The 27,104-nt window shown below is 37.3% G+C and overlaps 1 protein-coding gene across 1 annotated transcript in view; it reads left to right on the forward strand.

Annotated features, from left to right (window-relative positions):
• Window positions 1–25,757, forward strand: part of SAMD3 (sterile alpha motif domain containing 3) — a 51,316-nt gene extending 25,559 nt beyond the window's left edge. The window contains exons 4-10 of the mRNA XM_056126322.1: window positions 2,850–3,035; window positions 3,308–3,392; window positions 7,419–7,586; window positions 22,199–22,399; window positions 24,648–24,819; window positions 25,314–25,396; window positions 25,494–25,757. Of these exons, the coding sequence (XP_055982297.1) occupies window positions 2,850–3,035; window positions 3,308–3,392; window positions 7,419–7,586; window positions 22,199–22,399; window positions 24,648–24,819; window positions 25,314–25,396; window positions 25,494–25,757 (1,159 nt within the window). The remainder of the gene's footprint in view (window positions 1–2,849; window positions 3,036–3,307; window positions 3,393–7,418; window positions 7,587–22,198; window positions 22,400–24,647; window positions 24,820–25,313; window positions 25,397–25,493) is intronic.
• Window positions 25,758–27,104: the final 1,347 nt, after the last annotated feature.

Below are 27,104 nucleotides of genomic sequence, written 5' to 3' on the forward strand. Positions count from 1 at the left end.
AGTTTTAGAGTCAATGAATTTTGTCATGATCTCCTTTTTCACATATTTATTTAGCAATTAGTAGTTGCTATCAAATGTATCAGCTTAACTTTATCACTTTTCAATTTTATTATCACTATATTGAACATCAGTTCACCATTTTGCACAATAAACTGATTCAGTTATTCATGGATTAGATAAATCATAAACATTAACATTTTTAAAAGCTTCCTAGTTGATTTTGCAGAAATGAGAAGCACTGGATTGGAGATTTGTTGTATTGCGATGGTAATAATTTTGATAAGAACACTAATTTTGAAGTATAAACAAGAATATTAGTATCTTTATATTTTGAGATTTTTAGAAAGAAATTCTTGCACCTCCTCTTGGATGATTTGTGTTTTTTCTGTGCAACTCTACCACAGTCAAGGTGTCATAAACAATCTTCATAAACTTAACAGTCAAGACTTTTTAATCTAACACAAATATTTTGTATAAAAAAATCCTTGTTTGCCTAATCTGTTTCCTTTATGTTTTAAATTTTTGTTGTGTACTTTTTCTGTGTAATCTTGTTTGGATGTGTATTATTTGGCATAGCTTGCATTCTATTTACTTTATGAATGCTGTGTTAGATTGTTTAAGTATAAAGAAGAAATGAAAATAAATTCAACTGATTTTATCAAATTACTTTTAAGAACAAGATGAAATAATTGGCTTTGATAATGCCTACTTATGTCTATCTTCATTATGGACACTTAATAAAATTAATATACTACGTAGCTTTTAGTCTGATGTTGAAAAGAAGAGACACATGGAGCAAAAGTATGTCAAACAAGAAAGTAAATGTTATACTAGGTCCTACTGTAAAGCTTTGAACTATTGAAGTCACTTATTATGTGGTACTAAAAAAGAATTGACAAGCTCAGAAACTGAAGGTGACCATGCAATTAACTCCTCAGGAGATGGGCAGGAGAGATAGTAGGATGGGTAGGACACTTGCCTTGCACCTGGTCTACTCGAATTCAATTTCCAGCACTGTATGTAGTCATCCAAGCACCACTAGGTGTGGCCCCAAAACTAAGAAACAAACAAACTATGAAAAACTTATTGGGGGAAGGGATATAGATGGTAAATGTTGTTCTTAATTCAAGTTTAATACCTTTACTGTTAGGTCACCTTTAAAAAATCCTGGAAAAGCACAAAACACAAAGAGCAAAACTTGACATTCATTTATATCCTTTGAATCAGTAAGGGAGAAATTAGGCAGGGAAAAAAAACCCTAGAATAGAATGGGAAAGGAAATAGGGATTGAAGAACAGTAACTAATGTCTGGTAGAACCCCCAGTGAAGGTTAAATAATAATGAATAAATAAAATGAGAGACACATGCTGAAAAATAATTTGGACAGAATCACAGTCATCATATAAGAATTTGATAATGCTTTATTGAAACAGTATTAAATTATGGCATGCTTACTTTAGCCAGGGCATATTCTCACAAAATTATTAACTGCTAAATACAAGAAAGGGAAAAATGTAGTTTCCTTTTATTTGTGAGATTCTGTGTTTTATTCATGATACCTGATATTCCCTTGAGTATCCTGGAAGAGATCCTTGAGTACAGCAAAGTGTGACTCAAAATCCAAAAGAAGAAAAGAAAGAAAAGAGAATTACAAACAAGAGAACAATTTTTTGCATCCCATGTTTCACTACATCTCATGAATTCTTATAAAGTATGACCTAAAATTAAAAAAGAGACACTCTTAAGATTCATCTAAATTTTACTTGGGACTACTAAGGATTTTATGATTGCAAGAAAATTCTCCTCCTTAGACTCATTTAGGAAATAGTTTCATTTTCGTTCTCTAATTTGACTTGACTTTAACCCCATGTCCATTCCAGTCTATTCTACTACTCAAAAGTATTTAAACCTATCTAGTGCCTCTGAATAAATTTTTGGGGATTCTACTATAAAATCGTTTCACATATTTAATGAGTTTAAGGTTTTAAATTATTCTCGTAATTTTATAAGAAATTATTGTGGTTAAGCTACTTTAAAATTTATTTGTTTAAAGTATACAACTCAGTTTTGGCAAGTTATTATGGGTATACAAATATCAATAGAATCCATCTTTGAGCATGTCTTCATCTTTTAAAAAACTCATATCCTTTTGCAATCAATCTCCATTTCCATCTCCAGCCACAGGTATTTTCTTTAAGTATACTTTCCTATAGCCTTTTGTAGACTATTAGAATTGAATTTGAATTTCTGAGACTTATTTTTATCTTGGGAACTAAGTTTATCTTGTTAAAATAGCCAAAGACCCAACCAAGTTTTAGCAGAGCCTGTATTTTATTATAAACAGCAGCAGTAAAAAATAATTAAAATAAGTTACATCGAATGCTAAGGCAATCATATGCCTCATTTGCTTTGTTGGTTTGCAACTTAGTCGCTTTTAGTTTAATATCTTGTCAATTTTGAGCTATAGGTTATATATTGGCTCTTTAAAATTTCCAAATAAATGCCCTTCCAAATTTTGGTTCACTCTATATGGTATAAATAACTACAAAACTCCTCCTATCATAACTCAAGTATTTGTTATGGTACATGTACATGCTCTTGAGTGCATGCATGTACATGTATATGTGTGTGTGTGTGTGTAAAAGAAATGAAAACAACTACCCAATGATCCATCAAAATGTTGCCGATAGATTAATGTAGGAATGATGTATGAATGTATGAAAGATGGATTAATAACTTCCACAAGTTTATGTCTTAGGAAAGTGGTTATGTCATACATTTCAGGATGTAGAAAACAAATTTGCTGCATGAGTTATAATAGAATTTCACCCTATGCTTTTATTTAACAGAAGGAATGTGAAACATGTTTTTACAAGAAATAAAGTGCTCCCGTGGACTAAGTCCTATGTTTTACCAGAGTTTCCCTATGATGTCAGATGCATGTTAACAGAACAGAAGTGTCCTGATCACAGTATGAGGATAAGGATTATTGAGTTTCTCCAGGCTGACATGACAAAATATCTGGAAGGCTCATTGTGAGTAATAATAGGGGCAGATATGTTGTGTTAGAATAAAATTTGTTTTCAGAACACGCTCAAATTTACATGGATCCAGCTCTCTTCAGATTTTGGGTGACATACTGGTCAAAAGTCTGAACATTTTATAAAAACTCACGTAACTGCACATAAAATTCCAAAGGTAAAAGTGAATGATTACGCTATCATCCAGAAAGTGAGTGTCATTCAGATTCATTTCACAGGGGTGAACATGGACTGCTTGAAGTGAAAAATATTCTTGTTCTAAACAGGTATCCCACCACTCAGCAGTACAACGATGTGATAAATGCCCTTCTCCAGACCTACCCTTTCCTGGATGAGGATGGCTGTGGCTTTGTAAGTGATCACATGGCAGCTCTCTGTTCATCTTATCTTAGCCCATCTTGAAATGATAACCTCATATTGTCTACTACTTTGGTCCCTCATTCACCTTCCTGCTTACTTTTCTGTTTCAGGACTTTCTCTTGCAAACATTCTCTATTTCTGAGTTCTTTGTTTTGCTTTATAATAGACTAATTTAGAGCAGCTCTTTGCAGCTAAGTTGAAAGGCTTTTTAGGTTTATCTTTTGTATCTGGGGGCCAAGTCAGGCCGGGCTGAGCCCATGGCTTACTCCTAGATTTGTGCTCAGGGATCATTCCTGGTAGTGCTCAGGGAGCTATATTTGTGCTGGATATTGAATGGGGATTGAGCACATGCAAGGCAAATGCCTATTCTCTGTACTGTCTCTCTGGCCCTAGATTGAGAAAAAAGGTAGAGAGATTTCCTATATTTCTCATATTCACCAATCACACGCATAGCTTTCCTCATTATGAGGATCCCCCATCAGAGAACATTTGTTTCAAACAAATAATCCTAATCCCAAAAGTGATAATAATATTGGTATGAGTGACAAAACTAATTTGAAGAAAATTCTTTCAACCTTCAGAATATCCTTGCCAATTGATCAATTTTGTTATGTGTGGAGATAGATGGGTGTTCTTTCTTTCTTTCTTTCTTTCTTTCTTTCTTTCTTTCTTTCTTTCTTTCTTTCTTTCTTTCCTTCCTTCCTTCCTTTCTTCTTCTTTCTTTCTTTCTTTCTTTCTTTCTTCTTTCTTTCTCTCTCTTTCTCTCTTTCTTTCTTTCTTTCTTTCCTTTCTTTCTGTCTTCCTTCCTTCCTTTCTTTTTCTTTCTTTTTCTCCTTCCTTCCTTCCTTCCTTCCTTCCTTCCTTCCTTCCTTCTTTCCTTCTTTCCTTCCTTCCTTCCTTTCTCTCCTTCCTTCCTCCCTCCCTCCCTTCCTCCCTCCCTCCCTTCCTTCCTTCCTTCCTTCTTTCCTTCCTTCCTTCCTTCCTCCCTTCCTTCCTTTCTCTCCTTCCTTCCTTCCTTCCTTCCTCCCTCCCTCCCTCCCTCCCTCCCTCCCTTCCTTCCTTCCTTCCTTCCTTCCTTCCTTCCTTCCTTCCTTCCTTTTTGTTTTATATATAAAAAACAGTGCTGAGGGATTACTCCTGGCAGGCTAAGGGAACCATATGTGGTGCCAGGGAACAAACCCAGGTAGGCTGTGTACAAGACAAGTATCCTACCTACCCACTATACTTTTTCTCCAAACCAATATTTTTCATTTTAATTATTTTATTTTTTAATTTTAACACAAATTTATGTAGCTCAAAATTCAAAGGTATAAAAGCATATAAAATGGAAAGTTCCTCCTACCTGTGTTATCCAGTTACCCAATTTTCCTTCCTAGAAGTAACCGAAGGAATTACAGATTCTTTTCAGAGACTCTTTGTACATTTATGAGGAAAGAAATATAATCCAATTACTTGTTGACCTTTTGTTTCATGATTATGAAAGTGAGAATGTAGGAGGTACTGAAAAGGCTGACTTTGATCTTTGTGTGTATTTTGTCCTTGTCTGTGCCTGGCTGACTGCATTACCTTAAAGACAGGGGAGGGTGGGAAGAGAGAGAGAGAGAGAAAGTGAGAGATGGAGAGAGGGAGAGAGTGGGCTGATGAGGGTACTGTGTTAGTTTACATAGAAAATGAGGGAGAGCCTATGCTTGGATAGAGGTTTACCTAAATTTACCTAAATTCTCTCTGCAACGCTGTGTGATGTACTTCTATTGAACATTAGCTCTACATATAAGGTGGGGAGGGGAGAAAGAGAAAAAGAGAGAGGGGGAGGGAAGAAGAAATAGATTTGTTCTTTGGATAGTATTTTTCATTATGAAAAGTTTTCATTATGAAAATGTTCAAAACTGCAAAAACATTGAAAGATTCTATGGTAGACAGTCATATTATTCTCACCTACATCTTCATCTCAACAGTTCTTATGATTGGGGCAGGATAAATCATGGTTTGTGGGAGTTACCCTATGCATTGTAAGAATGTTTAGCAGCATCTATGGTTCTCACTAGGTAGGAGTAACCTCCAAAACTTTGTAAGCATCACTGATGTCTGTGCTTTAGAACTTGTGAAAGTACTACAAGAGAAGGGCAAATCTCTGATTGTGAAGATTTACTGATCTCTGTTTAGTCAGCATTAACATTTGGTGCACTTGATTCTCTCTCTCAAGATGATTTGTTTATTTTGGACAAGGATTTGAAAAAAACAAGTAGCAAACAACATTCCGAAATGTTCCAGCATGTATCTTGTAAGGGCAAAAAAACTCTTCTGTAAGCACAATACCATTTTAAAACAGAACAGAAAGAACAATAATTGTGTGAGAGTATATGTATTCTATATTAATTTTTCTTCAATTCTTTAAAAATTTCCCAGATCTTTTTCCTGTGAAACTTAATGAAGGATTATGCATCATAATTGGGTTAACATGTCCCTTTAATTTCCTTTGGTATAAGACAGTCTTTGTGCTTTCTGTGTTTGTCCAGTATGTCCTTTTTTGGACAAGTCTATTCTAGTCACTGGGTATGTTGAGTTTGCCTGAATGTTTCCTAATGAATACATTTGGGTATAAACGTTGGACAAAATTACGTGGTTAATACCTTAGATCTCACATCTCAAATCAGAAGACATTCCATTTCAGAACTAGATTTTTATTTCAGAGCTAGATTTTATTTTGGACTCATTAGAGAAGGGCTGTAACCATTTTCTCTAATTGGAAAACAATGGAGAAGGGAAATCATTATTCAACAAAACATATTTTTTATGAAGCATCTGTGTAAAGAGTGCACGGTTCCAGCTCTGAAGCAGACACTTGAGATGCTTGATTGAGTTCGTATGTGATAACTTTATTTGATTTGTCTTTTAGCTGCTAATAAGGAACAAAGGGAGCGACCAGGAAGAAGAAATCAGCAATTTAAAAATGTCCTTGCAGTTGATTACTATTATACCTCCTCCAGAAGGTTTAGAACTTGAGAGCTATAGAAAACATGAGAGAAGTCTCTGTACTACTTTATATTTCAAGGCTAAGAAAAATATACTATCTCCCGTTAGTGCTATTGTAAAGCACTAAGGGCAGAATCTAAACTTGTAAGCTTCTGGGAGCTGACAAAGTATCCCTGACTGAAACACCAGGCAGGCTTAGTCAGGGCTGAACCTCCCCGCTCCCCATCTCTACCTTTGACCTCCAGAAATCTACATCAGTACTATTGAAAGGTTTTATGAACCACACTTCATTTTATAAATATATTTCATTTAAGTTTTAAAAAACTCTTGGAAAAAAAAACCTCTTGGGCCATTTGATAGCCTACAAAGATGTCGTGAAGGCAATGACACATTGGATCAGGAACTTGTGCAATTTGTTCTCAAATTATACTATGTACTAGTGCTACATACCCATGCACTATGAAGAAAGAGAGCTCAAAAAATATAACCAGAGTCACCAGATGACTTACCACACTATTTTGTGGCTCAGACTAGGGACTCTCTGGCTAAAAAGGCTTGGTTTCTTCTCCTTTTCTTTGGACCACTTGAGCATTCATTCTTCACAACTATTTGGGGAACAAATACCCACACCTTTGACCAAAATGGTTTTCATAGGATGACAGAGAAAAATGAAAGAAAATGCATCAATTTCCTAATGTATAAACTAGTATCAGTCCTTTTCTCAGATCCACAAAAAAGTAGAAAGTATTGCAGAGACAGCAGAGTATGGTAGAAATAATCCAGTTTATAGAATTAGAAAATCTATATTCAAGAGCCAGTATACTTAGTAAATAGCAATATGATATTGATAAAGTTTTAAAATTTCTGTTTCTATTATTATAGTTTAGTCATTGGGTTTCATAGCCTTATAAAAATATTGTTATAAGTATACATAGAATGATAGTTTATTTACTAAGATGTGAAAAAAGATTTTGTTATTTAGAGAAAATAATTCCAATCTTCTTAATGATGTGCTATCCTGTTCTTTTTTGCTAATTTACACAGTTTTTATGGAAACGAGCCCTCAAAGATCGCTTTAAGTATGTCCGAAGACCCATAGAAGATGACGAGCAAGTGATGAGAAATAAGTGTAAATTTGGACATCGAAGAGGTCAGACAAGGAAATCTCTTGCTGACAGAAGAGTTGATGAAATTAAAATTGTCCAGATAAAAGTAAGATCATATATTTAATTATTCTGACAACATAAGAAACAATAAATCATAGCATTTATTAATAGTAAAACAAAATAAGACACCAATATGAAAATTTGACATGTGGTTAGAAATCAAGAAAATGTCTTGATGTCATATGTAAATGACAATATTTTCAGAAAAGGAATTTTAAACATGGTTTGACAAATTTGTAGAACATCTATATTCTTTCATCACTTTCAAAAATTTTATGCCCTATAACTTTCAAGAATTTCTCTTCATCTTATTCTAAAAATTCATCTTGTGCTGTTTTTGGCGGAATCCTACAAAAATATTTATTTGATTTTATTTTCATTGAATCACTGTGAAATACACAGTTACAAAGTTGTTCATGATTGGGTTTCAGTAATAGGATGTTCCAATACCCATCTCTTCACCACTGTACATTTTCCACCACACTGTAATGTTCCCAGTTTCTCTCCTGCCAACACCCCCATCCCCTACCCCTGCCCCAGCTTGCCTCTATGGCAGATACTCCCTCTCCCCTCCCTCCCTCTCTCTGCTCACTGCTCACTGCTCTTTGCTCTTCTCTTCTGGGCATTACAGTTTGCAATATAGGTACTGACAGGTTATCTGTACATCTCTTTACCTTTCAGCACTCAATTCTTGTCCTGAGTGATCATTTCAAACTATCTTTGTTATAGTGGTGCCTTCTCTATCCTCACTGATCCCCTTTTATTTGTGGCAAGCTTCCAACAGTGGACCAGTCCTCTTGGCTCTTGTTTCTACTCTCCTTGGATATCAGACTCATACTATGGTCCTTTTAAAAATATCTCACAAGTGAATGTAATTATTCTATATCTGACTCATTTCAATCAGCATGATACTCTCCATGTCCTTCCACTTATAAGAAAATTTCATGACTTCGTTTTTCTTGGTGGCTGCATAATATTTCATTGTGTAGGTATATCATAGTTTCTTTATTCAGTCTGTTCTTGTGTACTCAGGTTGTTTTCCAGATTCTAGTTATTTTGAATAGTGCTGCAGTGAACATAAAAGTTCAGATGGCACTTATGCTGTGTGTTTCAGGACTTCCAGCATATATTCCCAGAAATTGTACTGCTAGGTCATTTGGAAGTTCAAATTCTAGTTTTTTGAGGAATGTCTGTATTGTTTTCTGAAAAGGGCTAGACCAGTCAGTATTCCAATCAACAATGAAGGGGAGTCCCAAGAGCACTGGTTGTTCTTGTCCTTTTTGATGTGTGCCAGTCTTTGTGGTGTGAGATGACATCTCAGTGTAGTTTTGATTAGTATCTCCCTGATGATTAGTGATGTAGAACATTTTTTTTTCATTTGCGTTCTGGCCATTTGTATTTTTTTCTTTGAGGAAGTTTTTGCTCATTTCTTCTCCCCAGTTTTTGATGGGGTTGGATTTTTTTTTCTTGTTAAGTTCTATCAGTGCCTTATAAGTCTTTAATATTAACCCCTTACCAGGTGAATATTGAGTAAATAATTTTTCCCGTTCTGTGGGCTATCTTTTTATCTTGGTCACTGTTTCTTTTGAGGTGTAGAAGCTTCTTAGTTTAACATAGTCTCATTTGTTTATTTTTGCTTTAATTTCTTTGGTCAGTGGTGTTTCATCTTTGAAGATAAAATAAAAGAGGACATGAGGATATGCATATGGATCCTCTGCTCATGAATTGGGAGGATAAACATTGTCCAAATGGCTATATTCCCCAAATCATTATACAGATTCAATGCTGTCCCAATAGAATACCCATGACACTTTTCAAAGAAACAGATCAAACACTCCTGATATTCATATGGAACAATAAATCCACTCTAAGAGCAAAAACAATCCTTGGAAAAAAAAGGAGATGAGACACATTACCTCCCCCAGTTTCAAACTACTCCAAAGCAGTAGTATTTAAAACAGTATGGTATTTGAAAAAAGATAGACCTGCCTACCAATGAAACAAAGTTGAATATCCTGACAAAGACACTCAAATATATGATCATTTAATCTTTGATAAATGAGCAAGTAATATGAAGTGAAACAAGGAAAGCATCTTCAAGAAGTGGTGCTGGGAAAACTGGGGGCCTACATGCAAAGAAAAAAGGAACTCAGACATCTTTGTAATACCAGGCACAAAATTCAGATCAAAATGGATTAAAGATTAAAATATCAGATTACAATTATATTTAATAAAGATTATAATATCAGACCTGTGTTCATAAGGTAGTACTGTAGCACTACTGTTGTTCGTTGATTTGCACTAGCAGACACTAGTAACGTCTCCATTGTGAGACTTGTTACTGTGTTTGGCATATTGAATACATCACAGGGAGCTTGCCAGGCTTTGCCAAGTGGGCAGGATACTCTCAGTAGCTTGCCGGGCTCTCCGAGAGGGACAAAGTAATCGAACCCGGTTGGCCGCGTGCAAGGCAAATGCCCTACCTGCTGTGCTATAACTCCAGCCAAAATTCATAAGGTACATTGAGGAAAATGTAGGCAGAGACCCCCATGACACTGAAGCTACAAAGTTATTTTAATACTCTTATAGTAGGGGTTAAGTAGTCTGCAGTCTAATGGTTTCATGGAGAAAGGTAACCCACAGGCATGGATATCAAACTTCTGTTCTACCTTTGTTTACCAGAAATGCCTGACAACAACCAGAGTTAAACTTAATAAAGAATTTTATGTAGTTTGTAATTGTCCCACTGAAGGAAGCTGAGTTTCTTAGTCATGTCATAGGAACTCCGATATATAACTCTGTAAGTTGAAGAATTTGTGAATGTAGCCCACCTATTTTATTTATTTATTTATTTTTTTTTTTGCTAATGCCTCTTAGGTCAGTTTAGCAAACAACCACACTGCAAATGCCAATAAACATGAGTGGTGCTAAGGTGCCTGCTTAGAGTCAGTATACTTGGGTTCCTCATGTTCCACTGCTCAAAAGATTTACCACTATGTGTGTTGTATTTGTCAGAATCCCAGCTACATTCACAAGTCAAATCCTACAAAACTCTTGGACATAATTCCTTTTTTGCAATGTTTAAAAATCAATCTCATTGAACTTGCACTGATTGTGCAGCTAAATACAACGGCTGTGCTTCTGTGCTCTCTTATTTTCAGTTTTAGGTGCAAATGACTTGTAGACACATGCATTGATAAATTGGTTTCTTTTGCTTAATTGTCCTTTGATAGCTTTTGCCCTTCTGCTCCATGGGAGTTTTCTGTCCTCCCTGAGCTCGCCTTAGCACACCTTTGTTACCGTTTGACAGGTGTACCGCTCCAGTCAAACTCCCCACCTGGCACTGTCCCTGGAGCACGACGCACGGGACTGGCAGTGGCCAGGCGCTTGGCGCCAGAAGTGAGAGCCCCTCGGGGGTAGGGCGTTTGCCTTGCACGTGTTCGACCCGGGTTCAATTCCTCCATCCCTCTCTGAAAGCCCGGCAAGCTACTGAGAGTATCCCTCCCTCTTGGCAGAGCCTGGCAAGCTGCCTATCGTGTATTCGATATGCCAAAAACAGTAACAATAAGTCTCACAATGGAGACGTTACTGGGCCCGCTAGAGCAAATCGATGAACAGTGCAGTGCTAAAAATAATTAGATTATCAAAACCATAAACTTAACAGAGTCTTTTTATTATAAAGTGTTGGTAGCATTTTGCTGTTTAAATGTGGGAAAAAGTGGTTTCAAAACCTATAGGGGGCTGGAAAGATGATAATACAGTGGATTAGGCCTTGTAGGTGGCCAACGTTAGCACTGCATATAGTCCCCTGAGTACTGCAATATTGTGTGGCCACAAAATAAAGAGAATTACATAAAAATACATTAATAGTGTAGTAAACTATTTTTTAAAATTAAGTAATATGATTTAAAATAAAGGTAAAGGCCCTCCCGTTGTTCGTCGATTTGCTCGAGCGGGCCCAGTAACGTCTCCATTGGAGACTTTGTTGTTACTGTGTCTGGCATATCGAATATGTCACGGGGAGCTTGCCAGGCTGTGCCGTGCGGGCGAGATACTCTCGGTAGCTTGCCGGGCTCTCCGAGAGGGGCGGAGGAATCGAAAATACTGTTAATATAAAGCTTTCATGCATAAAATGTTCCGATACCCATCCTCCACCAGGATCAGCTTCCCTCCACTATTGTCTCACAGCCATCTCTCACTCCTGATTCTTGTTAATCTCAGTTCTGTAGACCAGTTCTCTGATTTGATAATTTTTGGCCAAAGGTTAGTCTCTTACCATGTTTCTTTATATCCCACATATGGGAAAAGCCATTCTATGTCTAGCTATCTCCTTCAATCAGCTTGGTATGTATATTTCATGCCAGCATTTTTCAACTTTCTCCCAACCATGTCCTTTATTTTCTTTCAGTATCCCTCTGGTCTACTGCTTATCCTTCTAATATTGTGCTGTACCCCCCCGCCACTTTTCCCCTGTATTTATGTGATTTTCAGCTACAGTCCCTTTGAAATATTGGTTACCATAGGAGGGCCATATGACCTCCAGTTGAAAACCAGTTTTAAATTCTAGTATTTGAGGGATGGGGCACAGATGTTTTCATAGAGGTTGAGACGCTTGTGTATGACCAGGAATGATACCTGAAGACAGAACCAGGGATAGCAGGTAGGGCGTTTGCCTTGTACAGGCCGACCCAGGTTCGAGTCCTCCATTCCTTTCAGAGAGCCCCGCAAGCTACTGAGAGTATCCTGCCCACACGGCAGAGCCTGGCAATCTCCCCATGCCATATTCGAGACAGTAACAACAAGTCTCACAATGGAGATGTTACTTGTGCCCGCTGGAGCAAATTGATGAACAATGGGAGGACAGTGCTACAGTGTTACCATTGAATGTGGCTCATTTCTCCCCCAAGCCCCTCATAAATATATGAATTATAGTATTTTTATACAAAAAAACCTTTAAGTAATTTCTTTGAGATGTACACGCAGAAGTGGGATGGTGAATGGGGCAGAATCATACATACACTTAATTTTCCCAGTGGCCCTTCAGAAGGATTCTTTGTTTCACTTACCCAACAAAACATATTCTTTATCTCTATTGACCTTTGGCATCATCCAGTCTGTTAAAATTTGCCAAGTCACATAAGAATAAAGTGTAATCTCATTTTTGTTGTGACTTCCCTAGATAATTAATCTGAACATCTCTTCGCATGTTCATTAGCTCTTTGAGCTTTTTTATTCTAGAAAATTAGTTCTTTAGATCTAGTGCCCAAATTTTAGTGAGTTGGCAACTTTTTCTTATTAATTTCTAGGAAGCACTCTTCCCCATGTCATAGACTTTCAAATGAGTTATAATTTTTAACTCATCTAGAATTACCTTTGTATGGTTATTAAATAAATTCTCCATGTATTTAGTCACTTTCTCACACATAGCAACATATTGTTCCTTTTATGGTATAACCATTATTTCATATAAGTTCCCAAATAGACTTGGGTATACTTTGGGCATAATCTCTTATGGCATTGATCTATTCAGTTGATTTTATACCATAACCACATTCGATTTTATTACTTAATTTTTTTATCACTTTCAGGGTCAGGGGAATGAGACCTGTTGTCGTTACTGTATATGGCATATTGAATACGCCTTGGGGAGCTTGCCAGACTCTGCCCATCAGGGCGGAATACTCTCAGTAGCTTGCCGGGCTCTCCGAGAGGCATATATTTATAAATTTTTCTCTACGATTTGTTGCCTACTGTCTGGACCCCATCAGATATGGTGTAGTAATAGTGGAAAATGGGTAGAAAGTGTCTTATAATGTGTTGTGCGGCCACTTTATGGCCCTGCAGTCTGGAAAGTAGCCTGGAGCATGGTAGTGGTTGGGTAGTGGAGGTCGGCTGCCAGGCCTGGGTCCCTTGAGGCGGGGAGGGCTCTCACCCGCCTTACAGCCTGGTGTGGAGTCCGGTGGCATGGTTCTGGGAGCCTCGTTTTATGGACTCATTTATGGACTCAACAGGACCCTGGAACAGAGATCCTCTGCCTGCATTCCCCAGTCTCTGGTGACTCAGGAATCACACCCATAAGTCACACCATGCCGGCACCAGATAATCTCATCCGCCACCCTCCAGATGCTCAGGATGCTCCTCCCAGATGGAAGTATAAAAATTCCTATGATGATGAAAGTAAAAAGAAATAATTTCTTTAACCATGTCCTCCTTCTCCAAACCAGGAATTGATCCAATCCCATAATCTTGGAGAGGACTCCTCAAAAAATTGTATCTGTGCTTTCATATATAGAAAGTTAGACATGTTTGCAGTATAGTCTGGACACGCAGCAATCTTTATGACAGCACAAGTTCCTCCCTGAGTGGCAGTGAGTATATCTAAGGCCATTTGGTTTTTCAAGGATAGCCTTTCTCATTTGAGACATTTCTGAATTAATGAGAAATGCCATGGGTGTCACTCAGTGCTTTTTGCATGTACTTAGTCAGGATCTCATTATGCTCAACAACATATTCTAATTCCTATTTGTGGGGCAAAGAAAAAGCTCAAATGATCATACCAGTGAAAAACTGACCTAATTCAGCCATGGACCATTTGCCAGTAACTGGCAGGTTCATGGGGATGGAGCAAATGCGTGTCTTCCCTGCATTCAGGCAAAGCCTAAAGTGCATTTGTCAATACAAGCTGTGGGGAAAACCAGGACCACAGGGTCCGTCCACACAACCAGTCCATTGGTGCTGGCCATCTAATTCCTGTCCTTCCTGTCCAATCTGTTGCAAATAAGTGAGTGGCTTGTAGGACTTGAAGGGCTGGAGCCACCCTATGTCTAGGGAACAGGTATAATATTTGGAAGTTCATGGCCAATTTTGTTCCCAACATAATGAAGCTTTTTTACTTAGGGTCCCTGTAGAGGGAGTCACCCACATAAACCGATCCGACCTGGTGAAGCCCTTCTTCTGTATATCTAACTCTCTTGGAAGGAGTTAAAAGTTTTGACTCGTTTGATTGCTATTTGGAATAAGCACTGGTCTCAACTTTAGTTTAGTTAACAGAAAAGGATTTATTGTATCTAGGCTCTCTTATGGACTTAGAAATACCAGGCCATTCATTTTCATTGGATCTAGCAATAGAGATGTTTGAAGAAAAAAATATTTTCTTATAAAGGTTTATGAGCTCCTGAAGAGCTGCCCAGTCTGTTCCTTGAAATGGGGACACCCATAAGGGTAACCCTGACGTGCTATCCAAGGGCATGAGCACACATAAACAGTATGCACTCTGTTTTCTTTTTCATGCAAACTGGTGGGCCCACTGTAGGAATGTGCTTCTGTTGGCTGCACACCAATATTTATTACTAGAAGCAGTTTCAGATAAAGAGACATAATGCTGAAATCTCAGGGCTGGGAGAAATAGAGACATTACTGGCGCCGGCTCGAGTAATTTGATGATCAACGGGATGATGGTGATATGGTGATTTTATCACTTAGAATCATTTAGAAATTAGTTTAGAGAAACTTTGCAAGCAGTGGAAGATGTCCTGGGTCAAGTAAGTACCTTAGGGAAGAGTTCCCATTTTGTGAACTAAAGCGAAGATCAGGTGGCCCTTTTCTCGAGAGCCACTCCATAGGAGTCATTAATAACATTTTCCTCTCAAAGAATACAGGATTTTAGAATAAACGTGCCAAATTCAAGTGGAAGAACTGGACCAAGGACTGTAGTTTTGGATTTCCCTGTAGACAAATAGTAATTCCTCTGTTATATTCAGCTTGTTATATTCAAATTCACATTGTATTTTCCTGTAGTACAGGTTGTTACAGTCTTTTGGTTCCTACTTGATCATTTTTAGTGGTTATAAGCATTATTGAAAATAAAACATGAAAATCTCCAAATTCAGTTGGATTGTCAGTTTCTTCACTCCATCAGCGCTTGAAACATGATTTAACAAATTCTTTTGTTAAATTTTTGTATTGATAACTGTCATATCTTCTTGATAGATTAACCCTCTTCCCAATATAAAATAGCATCCTTTTTTTCTGGAAAAGGATATCAGTATCATTTTTCATGTCTTTAATTCCTGTTTGCCTAGTATCTCTCTTCCCATTTTTTATTTTCAACCTAGTTGTGTCTTCTAATGAAAAGTGTATCTGTTATATATAACATATAGTTGATTATTTAAAATGTATATTCTGAAAAAAATAAAATGCATTCTGTCAGTTATTTATTATTACTTATAGTAATTACTTATAAGGTAGAATTTGTGCCTGCTATTTAGTAATTTGTTCTTTACATCACCTATTTATTTCATATGATATTTTCCCATAATTATTATCTTCTTTCATGTTAATAGATGTTTTCTAATGTGCCTAATTTCTTTTGTTATTATTTGAGTATACATTTTCATTTTTTATGTTTTTGGGGGGGTAATGGGGGGTTCTTATGCTTAGAGGGGTTCCTAGGTCACTATCTGCAATGTGTCCAGTTGGTCAGATAACTCAATGTTTAGACCTGGGGTGATGAAGTATTCCTCAGACTAAGTGACATCAGGAGACCATTCAGTGTTGGAAACAGAACTCAGGTCCCTGTGACATTCACTCCGGAATGTTGAACTATTTCCATGTCCTCCTTCAGTTATTTTCTTAATGGTTGCCCTGGATATTATAGCATCTTATAATTTGCAACGTTCTAGTTAGAAGCAATACTAATTTAATTACAGCAGCATTAAAAACACTGCTGCTATATATTTACAATGCATTGTTTACTGTGTTTGTTGTGTGAAGGAAGGAAGGATGGAAGCAAGGAAGAAGATGGGAAGGGAAGGGAGGGAGAAAATGTAAAATTATGAAAACCTGCTTATATAGTCACTGCTAAGACTAGCTCCTAAGTTTTTTAGAATTTTTTATAGCACTTACTGTTTGCTTCTTACAGTACCTGACACATTATGATTTATTACATAAGTAGGAATCATCTTAGTAGTTTTTTTACAGATGTTTCTCTAATGGTGCAAAACTGAACAAGACAGCAGAGGCCCAAGAAAAACACTGACAGCTAATTGCATTCTGGATATAATGCAATTACTGCCATCAGCAGGTGGCAAATTTACAAATACTGTGAGGTTTTACAAGTCAGCTGTGCACTTGGAAACATGGGGCAAAGTTGTAGCAGTATCCCTGCTGATTGAGACACATGGCTGAATGTTAAGCAAAGACACTATTCAAGTACATAGGGATGCATCATTTCTAAAGCCACTTTGATGACAATATAATTAAAAAACAGGGATGATTTGAATTTGTTATAAGGGAAAACCCTAGCATCTAACACATTTTTGCCCAAGTGAATAATTTGAACCACACATGTAATTTTAATTTTCCCAATAGTGATATTTAGTAAGGAGAAACAGGTGGAATTACAACATTAATGATATATTTTATTTAGCTCCAAATATTCATATTACCATTTGCGTATGTATTCATTATGAAAAATTGTAAATGAGGTGTGTGTTTTATATATATGTATATGTATATATTGCATATCTAGTCTTTGAAATTCAGTCTTACACATCTCAGTTTTTGACTAACACTTCCAAATACTTGTTAACCACATGCACTAGTTGTTTTAATACTGAGTAACTCAGATAAGAAGGTGAGAGGGTAATTGAGAGGATACTGTAAGAGACGTAGTGGTTAGCAGGGAAGATGAAGATTTCTTTGTTGTTCAGGGCTCTGGGCAATAAATCCTAAATGGAAGACCCTGACATGGTACCTTTAAGAGAGTTTGCAAATATGTGCTTGTAAAAACTTTTGTTTTCATTAACAGGATACTTTCTTGCAAACTTACTGGTGAGATTTGAAGCAAAAAAAAATTATGTCCACTGTAAGTTAAAGTGAATTTTATTGATCTCTGAGGAAAGGAGGGTTAAGTTACCTGCAAGCAGCACATTTTAAACCGTGTTGGTGTTATGTTTTATAATTTTAAAAAGCAGTCACCACTTTTTGTTAAAATCTATTTTGGAATTTATTTTAAAATCAATTGCCCTTCCATTCCAGTGTCAGCTTAGGGGAAAAGTTGATGAGCTGCCAGCCACGGTGGTGTTGAGACAGAAAGTCAACTGTTACCTGTTCTGGTGTGATGAAGGGAGGCATGGAATAATCTCTCCAGTTTGGATCCAACTTGAGTTAATGGCCTGGATAATTTATATTGATTCATTTAAAGTTGCAATTCTTGTTCACACTGCCTATACCTCCCTTAAATGAATGCATCCCTTGGCCAGAGAGATCAGTTCCCTGCCTCATGCATACTTTTTTTGAGCATATCCTCCTCCCTGTCAACACAGCAGTAAGGTTCAGATATTTCTCATCCACAAGTGTTCACATTATATTGTACTGTGCCAAGAATCTGGTCTTTTGAGCAAGGCTATCCATTTCTTTAGTGAAATGGGGAGCTACAACAACTTCCATCCTGAGCATCTCTATGCTTGGGAAAGTTGCTTTCCCTGTGAGAGTTCCAATACTCTCCTCTATAAAGTGAGAGGCATGGACCAAATGATTTTAAGTTCCTTCCAGTTCTAATAATAAATAAATTATTCATCAGGCGAGAAACTAAAATTCTGCATTAGCCAGTTATTCCTACTAATTCATTCATTCATTCATCATCCTGTTATTCGTCGATTGCCTCGAGCAGGCCCCAGTAACGTCTCTTTCATCCTAGCCCTGAGATTATATTCAAGGCTCTTTAGGAGAATGAGACCCATCGATGTTACTGGTATTTGGCATATTTGGTACGCCACAGGGAGTTTGCCAGACTCTACCCTGTGGGCAGGCTACATTCGATAGCCTGCAAGTTTGTCCAAAGTAGGAATGAGATAATAAGATGTCATAAAAAGATGTCTTGATAAGATGTCGCGCGGCCGCAAATGCGGCCGTGCGGTTCTGGGAGCTGGATTTTATAATCTCTGAGTCTTGGCCGTTGATGGGATTACACAGCGCCAGGGGGCCAGGTGGTGGGTGTGACCCCCGCCTACTGGAATTTGGAGGATCTGGGTGGAGGATGCTCGACTCCAATCCGAGTAGGCTTGGAGATCTCGGCCCCGGAACCCGCATGGTTCCTACTAATAAGGAACTTCAACTTGGGATACAGCCCAAAATTCTATTAGTTCCATCAAGTAGAAGTACTCTATTTTCCTTGACACTTCATAAATTGGGTGTGGTTTTGGATGTCACATGCCGAATAGTCCATAAATGTCAATATAAGCAATTATAAACTGTCAGTGCTTTAGTAAAAGAAAGTTAATAACATTTTCCCCCTTAAAGGTAAGTTACTCCTTCCCCCACACTACCACTACCACCGCCAGGCCATCCTGTGGGGGTGTGTGGACACATCTGCCTGTGCTTGAACTCATGCATAAATCTGTTCTCAATGATCATTCTTGATGGTTCTTAGGGGGTATATGCAGTACCTAATCAGCTGCTTACAAGGCAAACACCTTACCTGCTGCACACATATATCACTATGGCCCTCCATTTCTTCCTTTAACATTTAAGTTCTTAAACCATGTAGAGTTTTTGTTACATAAGGTTTAAATTATATGGTTTGACAGTAACAACAAAGTCTCACAATGGAGACGTTACTGGGCCCACTCGAGCAAATCGATGATCAACGGGAGGGCCTTTACCTTACCTTTTTATTTTTATACAGAAAAAAAAATTCTTGTCACTTTTATAAAACAGTTCTCCCAGAGATATCTATTGTTTCTATAACTTTTTATCTAGAAATTTCTCTATTGTATTCCACTAACAAGGTTATCAATCTCTGTGCGAATACCAATTTTCCTTATTTACATAGTTGTAAAATAGCTTGATAAATTTTTAACTACCAAAGTATGATATTTGAGATGTGTTTTAGTGTTTATGAGGATTTTTACATTTCATGTAGATTTTTTAAAAAATTTGCAATTCTAGAAAAACTGTGTCAAAGCATTTTTAATTTTTAGTAATTTAAGTTTTGATATAAATATGATTAATCTGTACCTCTGTTGCAAGATGACTTTGTTATAATCAAGAATATTTCTTATGGTGAATTTTGTGGTCTATGCATTTATAGTTTTAATTAATATTTTCTAATAATTTTTTAATTTTTTTCATAAAGGTTTAGCACATTTTACTTATTTCACTACTAGGTATTTTTAGTTTTTGCTACAATTATTATTAAAAACTTTCAGGTTCTCACTGGTAGTATATCTGTGTGGTGGTTATCTTAAATTCAGGTCTATAAAATTCCCTAATTTTATTAAATTAAGGTAAGACCATTTAGGGTTTTCTCTTAATTACATTATGTATGATTCATAACCATTTTGTTCTTTCAAAGTTGCATACTTTTATTTATCTTTCTTACCATACTTGTCTGGCTAGTATCTCAGCACAAAGATGAATAAGAAACTAACAGGAAGCTATGTCTTTTCTTCAGACTTTGCTTTTTTAATTAGTCTGAATCATTTTTAGGAGGTTTTGGGATTTGAGGGGCATACCAGTTGGTGGTAGGGGGTTACTTTGACTCTGCTTTGGGGTCACCTTTGATGGCACTCCTGGGACCATGTGGTGTTTGGCATAAAGCCAGACTCTCCTGCACACCAAACATGCTCTGCATGTGCTCAGCCTCTTGGGTTCTCTCTCTAGCCCAAGTATGTGAATTGTAGTGGGTAAATCAGTCATACTTCATTGTCATTTACTATCAATTCCTTACTAATTTGAACTGCAGACACTGTTAAAGCAGAAATGTACCAATGGGGAAAGTCCAGTTCCCTATTCCTAATGCACCCACCTTTATTCACAAATAACTGTGACCTGTCATTTTCCTCTTATGCTCTCTTTTAAGTTCAGAAATAAAATTTACACAGTGTTCATAAACACATTAGATAGCATTTCTTTGTTTTTATGATTCCCAGAATATGCATAGATTTGGGACATTGTTTGAAATTTTAATACAATTTACCTCTAATGCTCTCATTTTAGCATTTTTCTTTCATTTTTTAAAATGAAAATTATGTAATACTGTAAAAACTTTTCTAGTTTTGTTTGAGCAGTTATAGTTTTCAAGTCTGTTGTCTTGGTTTACATCTTGTTAGCCATCCCTGTCCATAGATAGTGGGTGGCCTGATCGGCCTGTGAAAGACTTGCTGGGGATGCTTTGGGCTTTTGGTTTGCTTTATCTATCACAGGTAATACTTGGTCACTTTCTTGTCAGACGATTTATCAACTTGTTAATTTCAAGTGGAGATTAGCTAAATGTCCTCACTGCTGGTTTTTCAATTCAAATTGTGTTCTTACCTCCTTAAGATTTTTCTTAGGTTTTTAAATAAGAATATTAAATAAGAATTCTAAGTATATCTTAGCCACCCCTATGCATGTGGATATCAATGAAAATCTGAAACATCACAACATACCCACAGCTCCTATTTTGAATTAGGATTACATGATATAGTGCTTTTGCTATAAAAGGATATTTAAAATGAAAAAATATATATAAACAATAACTGTCACTGTCACTGTCCTCCCCTTGTTCATCAATTTTCTCGAGTGGGCCCAGTAACGTCTCCATTGTGAGCTTTTGTTGTTACTGTGTTTGGCATATCGAATATGTCATGGGTAGCTTGCCGGACTTTGCCGTGAGGGTGAGATAATACTCTCGGTAGCTTGCCAGGCTTTCCGAGAGGGGCGAAGGAATCCAACCCGGGTCGACCGGGTTGGCTGTGTGCAAGGCAGATGCTCTACCCGCTGTGCTATTGCTCAATAACATACTCTTTATTTAAAATGTTATTAGTTGGGAGCAGGAAAGATAGAAAAAGGGTTAATTTCATGCAATTAATTCCAGTTCAATTCTCTGCACGGCGTATGGTTCCTTGGGCTCCACAGGGGTGACCCCTGAACACAGAGACAAGAGCATAGCCTGGTGTGGTTCAGTGATATCAAATTAGACCAAAATTTATTATTTTAAAGGGTATTTTTCTTGCAAATTTAAATTGGTAGACAAAAACGACATTCTTGTTAAGTGTGAACATTCTGAATAATCGAGTGTTTCACCTAGAAAGGACTGTAGAAAATATTTCATAGATATCCCAACAAAACAGATTATTAGTCAATAGAGTCATTCTCTAATTTGTTCAGTGTGTTGATAATATTAATGACTGTCTACTTTTAACCATGTTCAAGACCAAGTATAATTATATACAATAATGCTCATCTTCTGTTTTTTAATTTTTTTGATGTGTATGTACACAGCAGGTAGGGTGTTTGCCTTGCACTCTGCTGGTTGACTGCCCCAAGTTTGATTCCTCCACCTCTCTCGGAGAGCCCGGCAAGCTACCGAAAGTATCTTGCCTACACGGCAAAGCCTGGCAAGCTCCCCATGACGTATCCGATATGCCAAACACAGTAACAAGTTTCACAATATTACTAGGCCTGTTTGAGTAAATTGATGAACAGCAGGAGGACAGTGACAGTGACAGTGATGTACACACACACACACACACAACACACACACCACACACACACACACAGAAACACACACAGGTATACACAGTGCACTCTATATTATATAGGCCTATGTTGACCTCATCTGTTAAACTGCCACTCGAAACATAAGTCATATTGATATACTGAAATATCTTTCAGGAAGAAGGTGTTTGTTTAGATTCTGAGGTGAATGAGCATATTAATTGGTTCCAGCAAGAATATGAGAAAACAGAAAAGAACTGGAGAGAAATTGATGAGAGAATGAGGCAGACTTTGGAAATAAGAAGAAAGCTGATCAACAGCAGAACACCTCTGAAGGACATTCTGAAAATGTTTCCTTTCTTGAAGTGCCCTTCACAGGTATTTTCTTCCCTTATAGTACTCTGAGCAGAGTGCCCCACAAGATTCTTCTCTTTGCTCTTGAAGTGGGAACGGGCCAATGCATCAGTGTGAGGCTATGAGGCCCCAGAAACTATAGCCAGGACTTTTATTAAGTATTTCCAGAAGTGGATTCTGATAACTGCCCTGAATTAGAAGTCCCTGTTAGTGTACCCCTTGTGGGGACTGGGGAACCACTACTCTGGCCACATGAAATGCTCCACCTTTCTTAACTTGAACTAATGTTCATATTTATGATCTATCAAAACCAGTCAGATGGTCCCCAGTGACTAATGTGTAACTGTTCATTCCAGAATTTGGGGGAAGGCAATGATGCCATTGATTTCTGAGTGTAATGAATAACAGTTTAATGATGCTGTGTCAAAAAGAAATGTTGGGTATAGGTGCTGAGGGAAGATTTTGGGAGGCAGGATGAAAGGTGATTTTGAGGAAAGGGGTTTTCAGTGATGCATTGATTTTATTTTCAGTAACAGTCAAATTTCCTGGGCTTATATTATTTTACACCATTTATTTCTGTCTCTAAAAGTCTCTAAGTTGTTTTTTTTCTTTTTAGTATATGTTGTTTCATTTTTTTTTTAACAAGATTTGCTTCCTAAAATCCAAACAGTTTTCTTCTAATAACAATAGATGGGTACTGTGAAGGGGCTGGAGCACAGCGGTAGTGCATTTGCCTTGTGTGCTCAGCCTGGCTGAGCCGGGTTCGATTCCTCCACCCCTCTCAAAGAGCCCGGCAAGCTACCGAGAGTATATCGCCCACACGGCAAAGCCTGGCACGCTACCTGTGACGTATTCGATACGCCAAACACAGTAACAAGTCTCAAAATGGAGACATTACTGGGCCTACTCGAGCAAAATCGATGAACAACAGGAGGACAGTGACAGACAGTGACAGGGCACTGTCAAAAATAACAATGCAGGTTACCTACAGAATGTAAGATCCTGGAACATAGCCAAATAAGGCATCTATTCTAGAAACGTCACTTGACATCCAAAGTTTGAGTCCTATGGATTTAGACATTTGCTGTCTCCATTTTTTAATCTTTCCCATTTACCCCAAGCTTTCCTACTTTTATAATCTTCTGACACTTCTTAGAAACTAAGTCTGCTAAATTATCTAGTCCACATTTCATTTTTTAAGTGGGGGGCCCTGGAGAAACAGTATGGGAGGTTAAGGTGCTCTCCTTGCAGCTGACCCTGGTTCTATCCTCAGCACTGGATATGGCTCCCTCAGTACTGCCAGGTATGGCCCACCCACCCCCAACACAAAGTACAAAAATTAAAACAAAGCAAAGAAAAATTCTGTTTCCTCTACATTAATATACACATATATATACATATATTATATATATACATATATATACATATTTTATATACATGGCACAATGGGTTGGGTGTTTGCGTTGTAAGCGGCCGACATGGGTTTGATTCCTCCATCCCTCTCGGAGAGCCCAGCAAACTATCGAGAGTATCTCACCTGCACAGCATGGCAGAGCCTGGCAAGCTCCCCGTGGCGTATTCGATATACCAAAACCAATAACAACAAGTCTCACAATGGAGACGTTACTGGTGCCCGCTAGAGCAAATTGATGAACAACGGGAGGACAGTGCTGCAGTGCTACATATATGTGTATATATACATATATGTATTTTTAATCTGAAGGCCTCCTAAGCAGCTTTCAGAGGGGACCAGAGGCCACAACTAACTCCTCTCAAACTTGTGACTACTTTTCTATGGTAACATTAATTTTCTGTCATATTTTACAATCATTTTTTGCTACGATTTATAATACTGTTAATTTATAATACTGTTAATCGTACTGTTCATGTAGATTATTCCAACACAACCACCACTAGAGTCTACTTTCCCTCTGCCAATGTCCCAAAGACCCATCCAACATCCTCATGTAAGCTGTTTCATAGACAAACTCTTCAATTCTAATGACTTTTACCATTTGTTGTTCCTTTACTGTATTTATTTTTCATTTCATATTTGGGTTAAATTTTTTCTTCATTGTGAAGATGGTGATACACCTATATACATATAGGTGCTTAGAGCTAATTTCCTAGAATTCTTCAGAATTGTAAATAATGATATAGTAAATTTTTCCCAAAATTTTTATAAGAATATAATTTAAAAACTTGATTATGAATAATTCTGTGCCATAACTACATTACTTTTTTTCTTGTGATCTTCTGCTTTCCCCCCCAGATGTTTAGAGAATTTCAATTCATTACAAGAACAGATATTTATCAGAAAACAAAGCACATCTTGGAATCCTATTCAGAAAATATACTGACTTCTTTTTCAGTGGTGGATAATCCGATCAATATTGCATTACAAGAAAGAATGAAAGAGCAAACAGATGAAGACATGTTGAAACGTTAGTAAACCTGGGTTAGGGCAATCAAGTCTCAATCCTGTGCAACTCAGGCTAATTAGAAAAGTTCTGTTTTTTTTTTTAGTAAATAAAATCCATGAAACAATTCACGGGGAAAGAAAAAGAAAATTTCACATAGGAATTGAGATGTTTAAATATTAAGAGCTGAGTTAGAGTTCAAAAGCAAGACTTGATTCTCTTTAAGGAACTAGTCACTTGTTACATAGTACAAATCACTAACCAAATGGCAATGAAATTATCCTGACTAATGGGCAGAGTTCACAATCTATCCTGGCAGTGAGTTGGAGGACAGAACATGACGTTTTGAATGTCCATCAGAGAGGATGCCAGTAAAAGTTGATTGGGAAAAACTAAGATGTCTAGTTTGTTTTCTGTAGAAGGTAATATTTCTTTTTATATCCAGATATTTCAAAACTGGCTTGCTGAGAGTGGTAAAAGCTTATTTGCACTGTCTGTAAGCATGTTTGCTTTGACAGATATGAAGATGACAGCCACATGTTTACTCTTACCTGATGCTTTTGGCGATGATTCCAGCCTTTTTGTCATTGTCAATAAGAAGGTAAGCAGTTTATCAGTGATTGGTTTGATATTTTACACAATGACTTAAAAACAGGATGGGGGTCTAACATTTAATAAATATTTTCATTTTTTCCCAGGTACAAGTATCCACACCAGTATTAGAAGTTAAAAATCCTTTCAACATTGCTGTCTGTGAATTTTCTTTGTATTTAGAAAAAGAGCGGCTCACGAAAGTGGATGACTGTGTTACTGCCTTGGCTGCTCTTGTAGCAGCCTTCCATGTCTTTGAAATTGAGTGTCCACAAAGACTGTGTCACACCCTCAACTTTCTAGAGACGCTGATTTTTGATATGCACAGCCCATATTTATCTTCTGTGAAAGGAAAGGAAGTAGGATTTTAACACCCAGTCACTTAGTAACAGGGACAGATCTGTACCAGAATTGATTTCTGAGACAGCTGAAACTTTATAAAAATTAGGTTTTAATGTTAGATGGTAGTAGGGATAAAGCTTAGAAAACCATCTTGCCTCAAAAATGTGACAAATTTCAGTGACTTTCATCTTGAATACGTGAATATTTACATTCTTTGTGGAATTCTATAATAAAATTCCATTTAATTAGAGATGGTTATTTTGGTTTGGCTTCCAAGAGATTCCATGGTCTTATATTTTTGGCTCCGGGGTCACATCTGCTGGTGCTCAGGGCTTACTCCTGGCTTGTGTACTCAGAGATCATCCCTGAACATTCATGTTGGGGATCAAACCCAGATCAACAGTGTGCAAGGCAAGTGCCCTGCTCTAAATTCTCTCCAGCCCCTACGAAGAAATTTCATGGGCTTACATTTTTAAAGTTGCATTGCCTCTTACTATATGTTTGATCTGCTCTATTTTTCAGCACAATCTTACACTTAATATACCCACCTTTGAAAAACTTATTGTCTACCCTCTACACGAGTGTGACCCTTTTTGATCTCAATGTTGTTAAAAAAAAAATCTAAGTGGGAACATGTTAAGAAGGTGCAAACCTCCCCCAAGTTTTCTCTTTCTAGCTGACCTATCTGGTACTCAGTACTTCGATTTCCCACTGTTCTATCTTGTCAAAAAGGGCTGCTTCATTCTGTTTCCCCACATTGGCCCACTTCATCGACTCAGTTAACTGTGACCTCTTTTGTTTTCCACTGCTACCTTCCTTTGAAGCTGTTTCCAGTTTTCTCTCACCGTGTCTTTGAATGTTGCTGCTGTTAAGGTTGGTTTGATATGTACAATGTCCCTGGTTTTTTTTTTTTTTTTTTTTTTTGCTTTCTGAGACCTACTATCTACATTCTCATGTGTGTCTTGCTCTGGTTCCTGATCCAGCCCAGCATCCCATGCCGTCATTCTCTTGTTCTTTTCAAAACAGTTGCACAAGGACTTTTTGGTGGGATAAGGTTCAATGTGTTCTTACTATGTTTTTTCAAGGATTTCTCAAGGGAAAACTGCAGTGCTATTGTTGGAAGATGCTTCCTTTTATCACCAGTGTTACCCACCCATTTTGCAGAACTGGTTGGATTTGGACAAGGCAAAGACATATATGTGTGTTAATAACTGCATCACAGTGTGAGAAGCATTTCCAGGAATATTTCATTAAACTCAATTTAAAATTTAGAAGCCAGGAGATAGTATAGTGCTTAGTCACATCTTCAACCTGAGTTTGATCTCTGGCACCACAAGGTCCACCAAGAACTACAGGGTATGGCTCTGGAGGCCCAC

Source organism: Sorex fumeus, unplaced genomic scaffold (assembly GCF_029834395.1).
Source record: "Sorex fumeus unplaced genomic scaffold, SorFum_2.1 ptg000061l, whole genome shotgun sequence".
Taxonomy (NCBI): Eukaryota; Metazoa; Chordata; class Mammalia; order Eulipotyphla; family Soricidae; genus Sorex; species Sorex fumeus.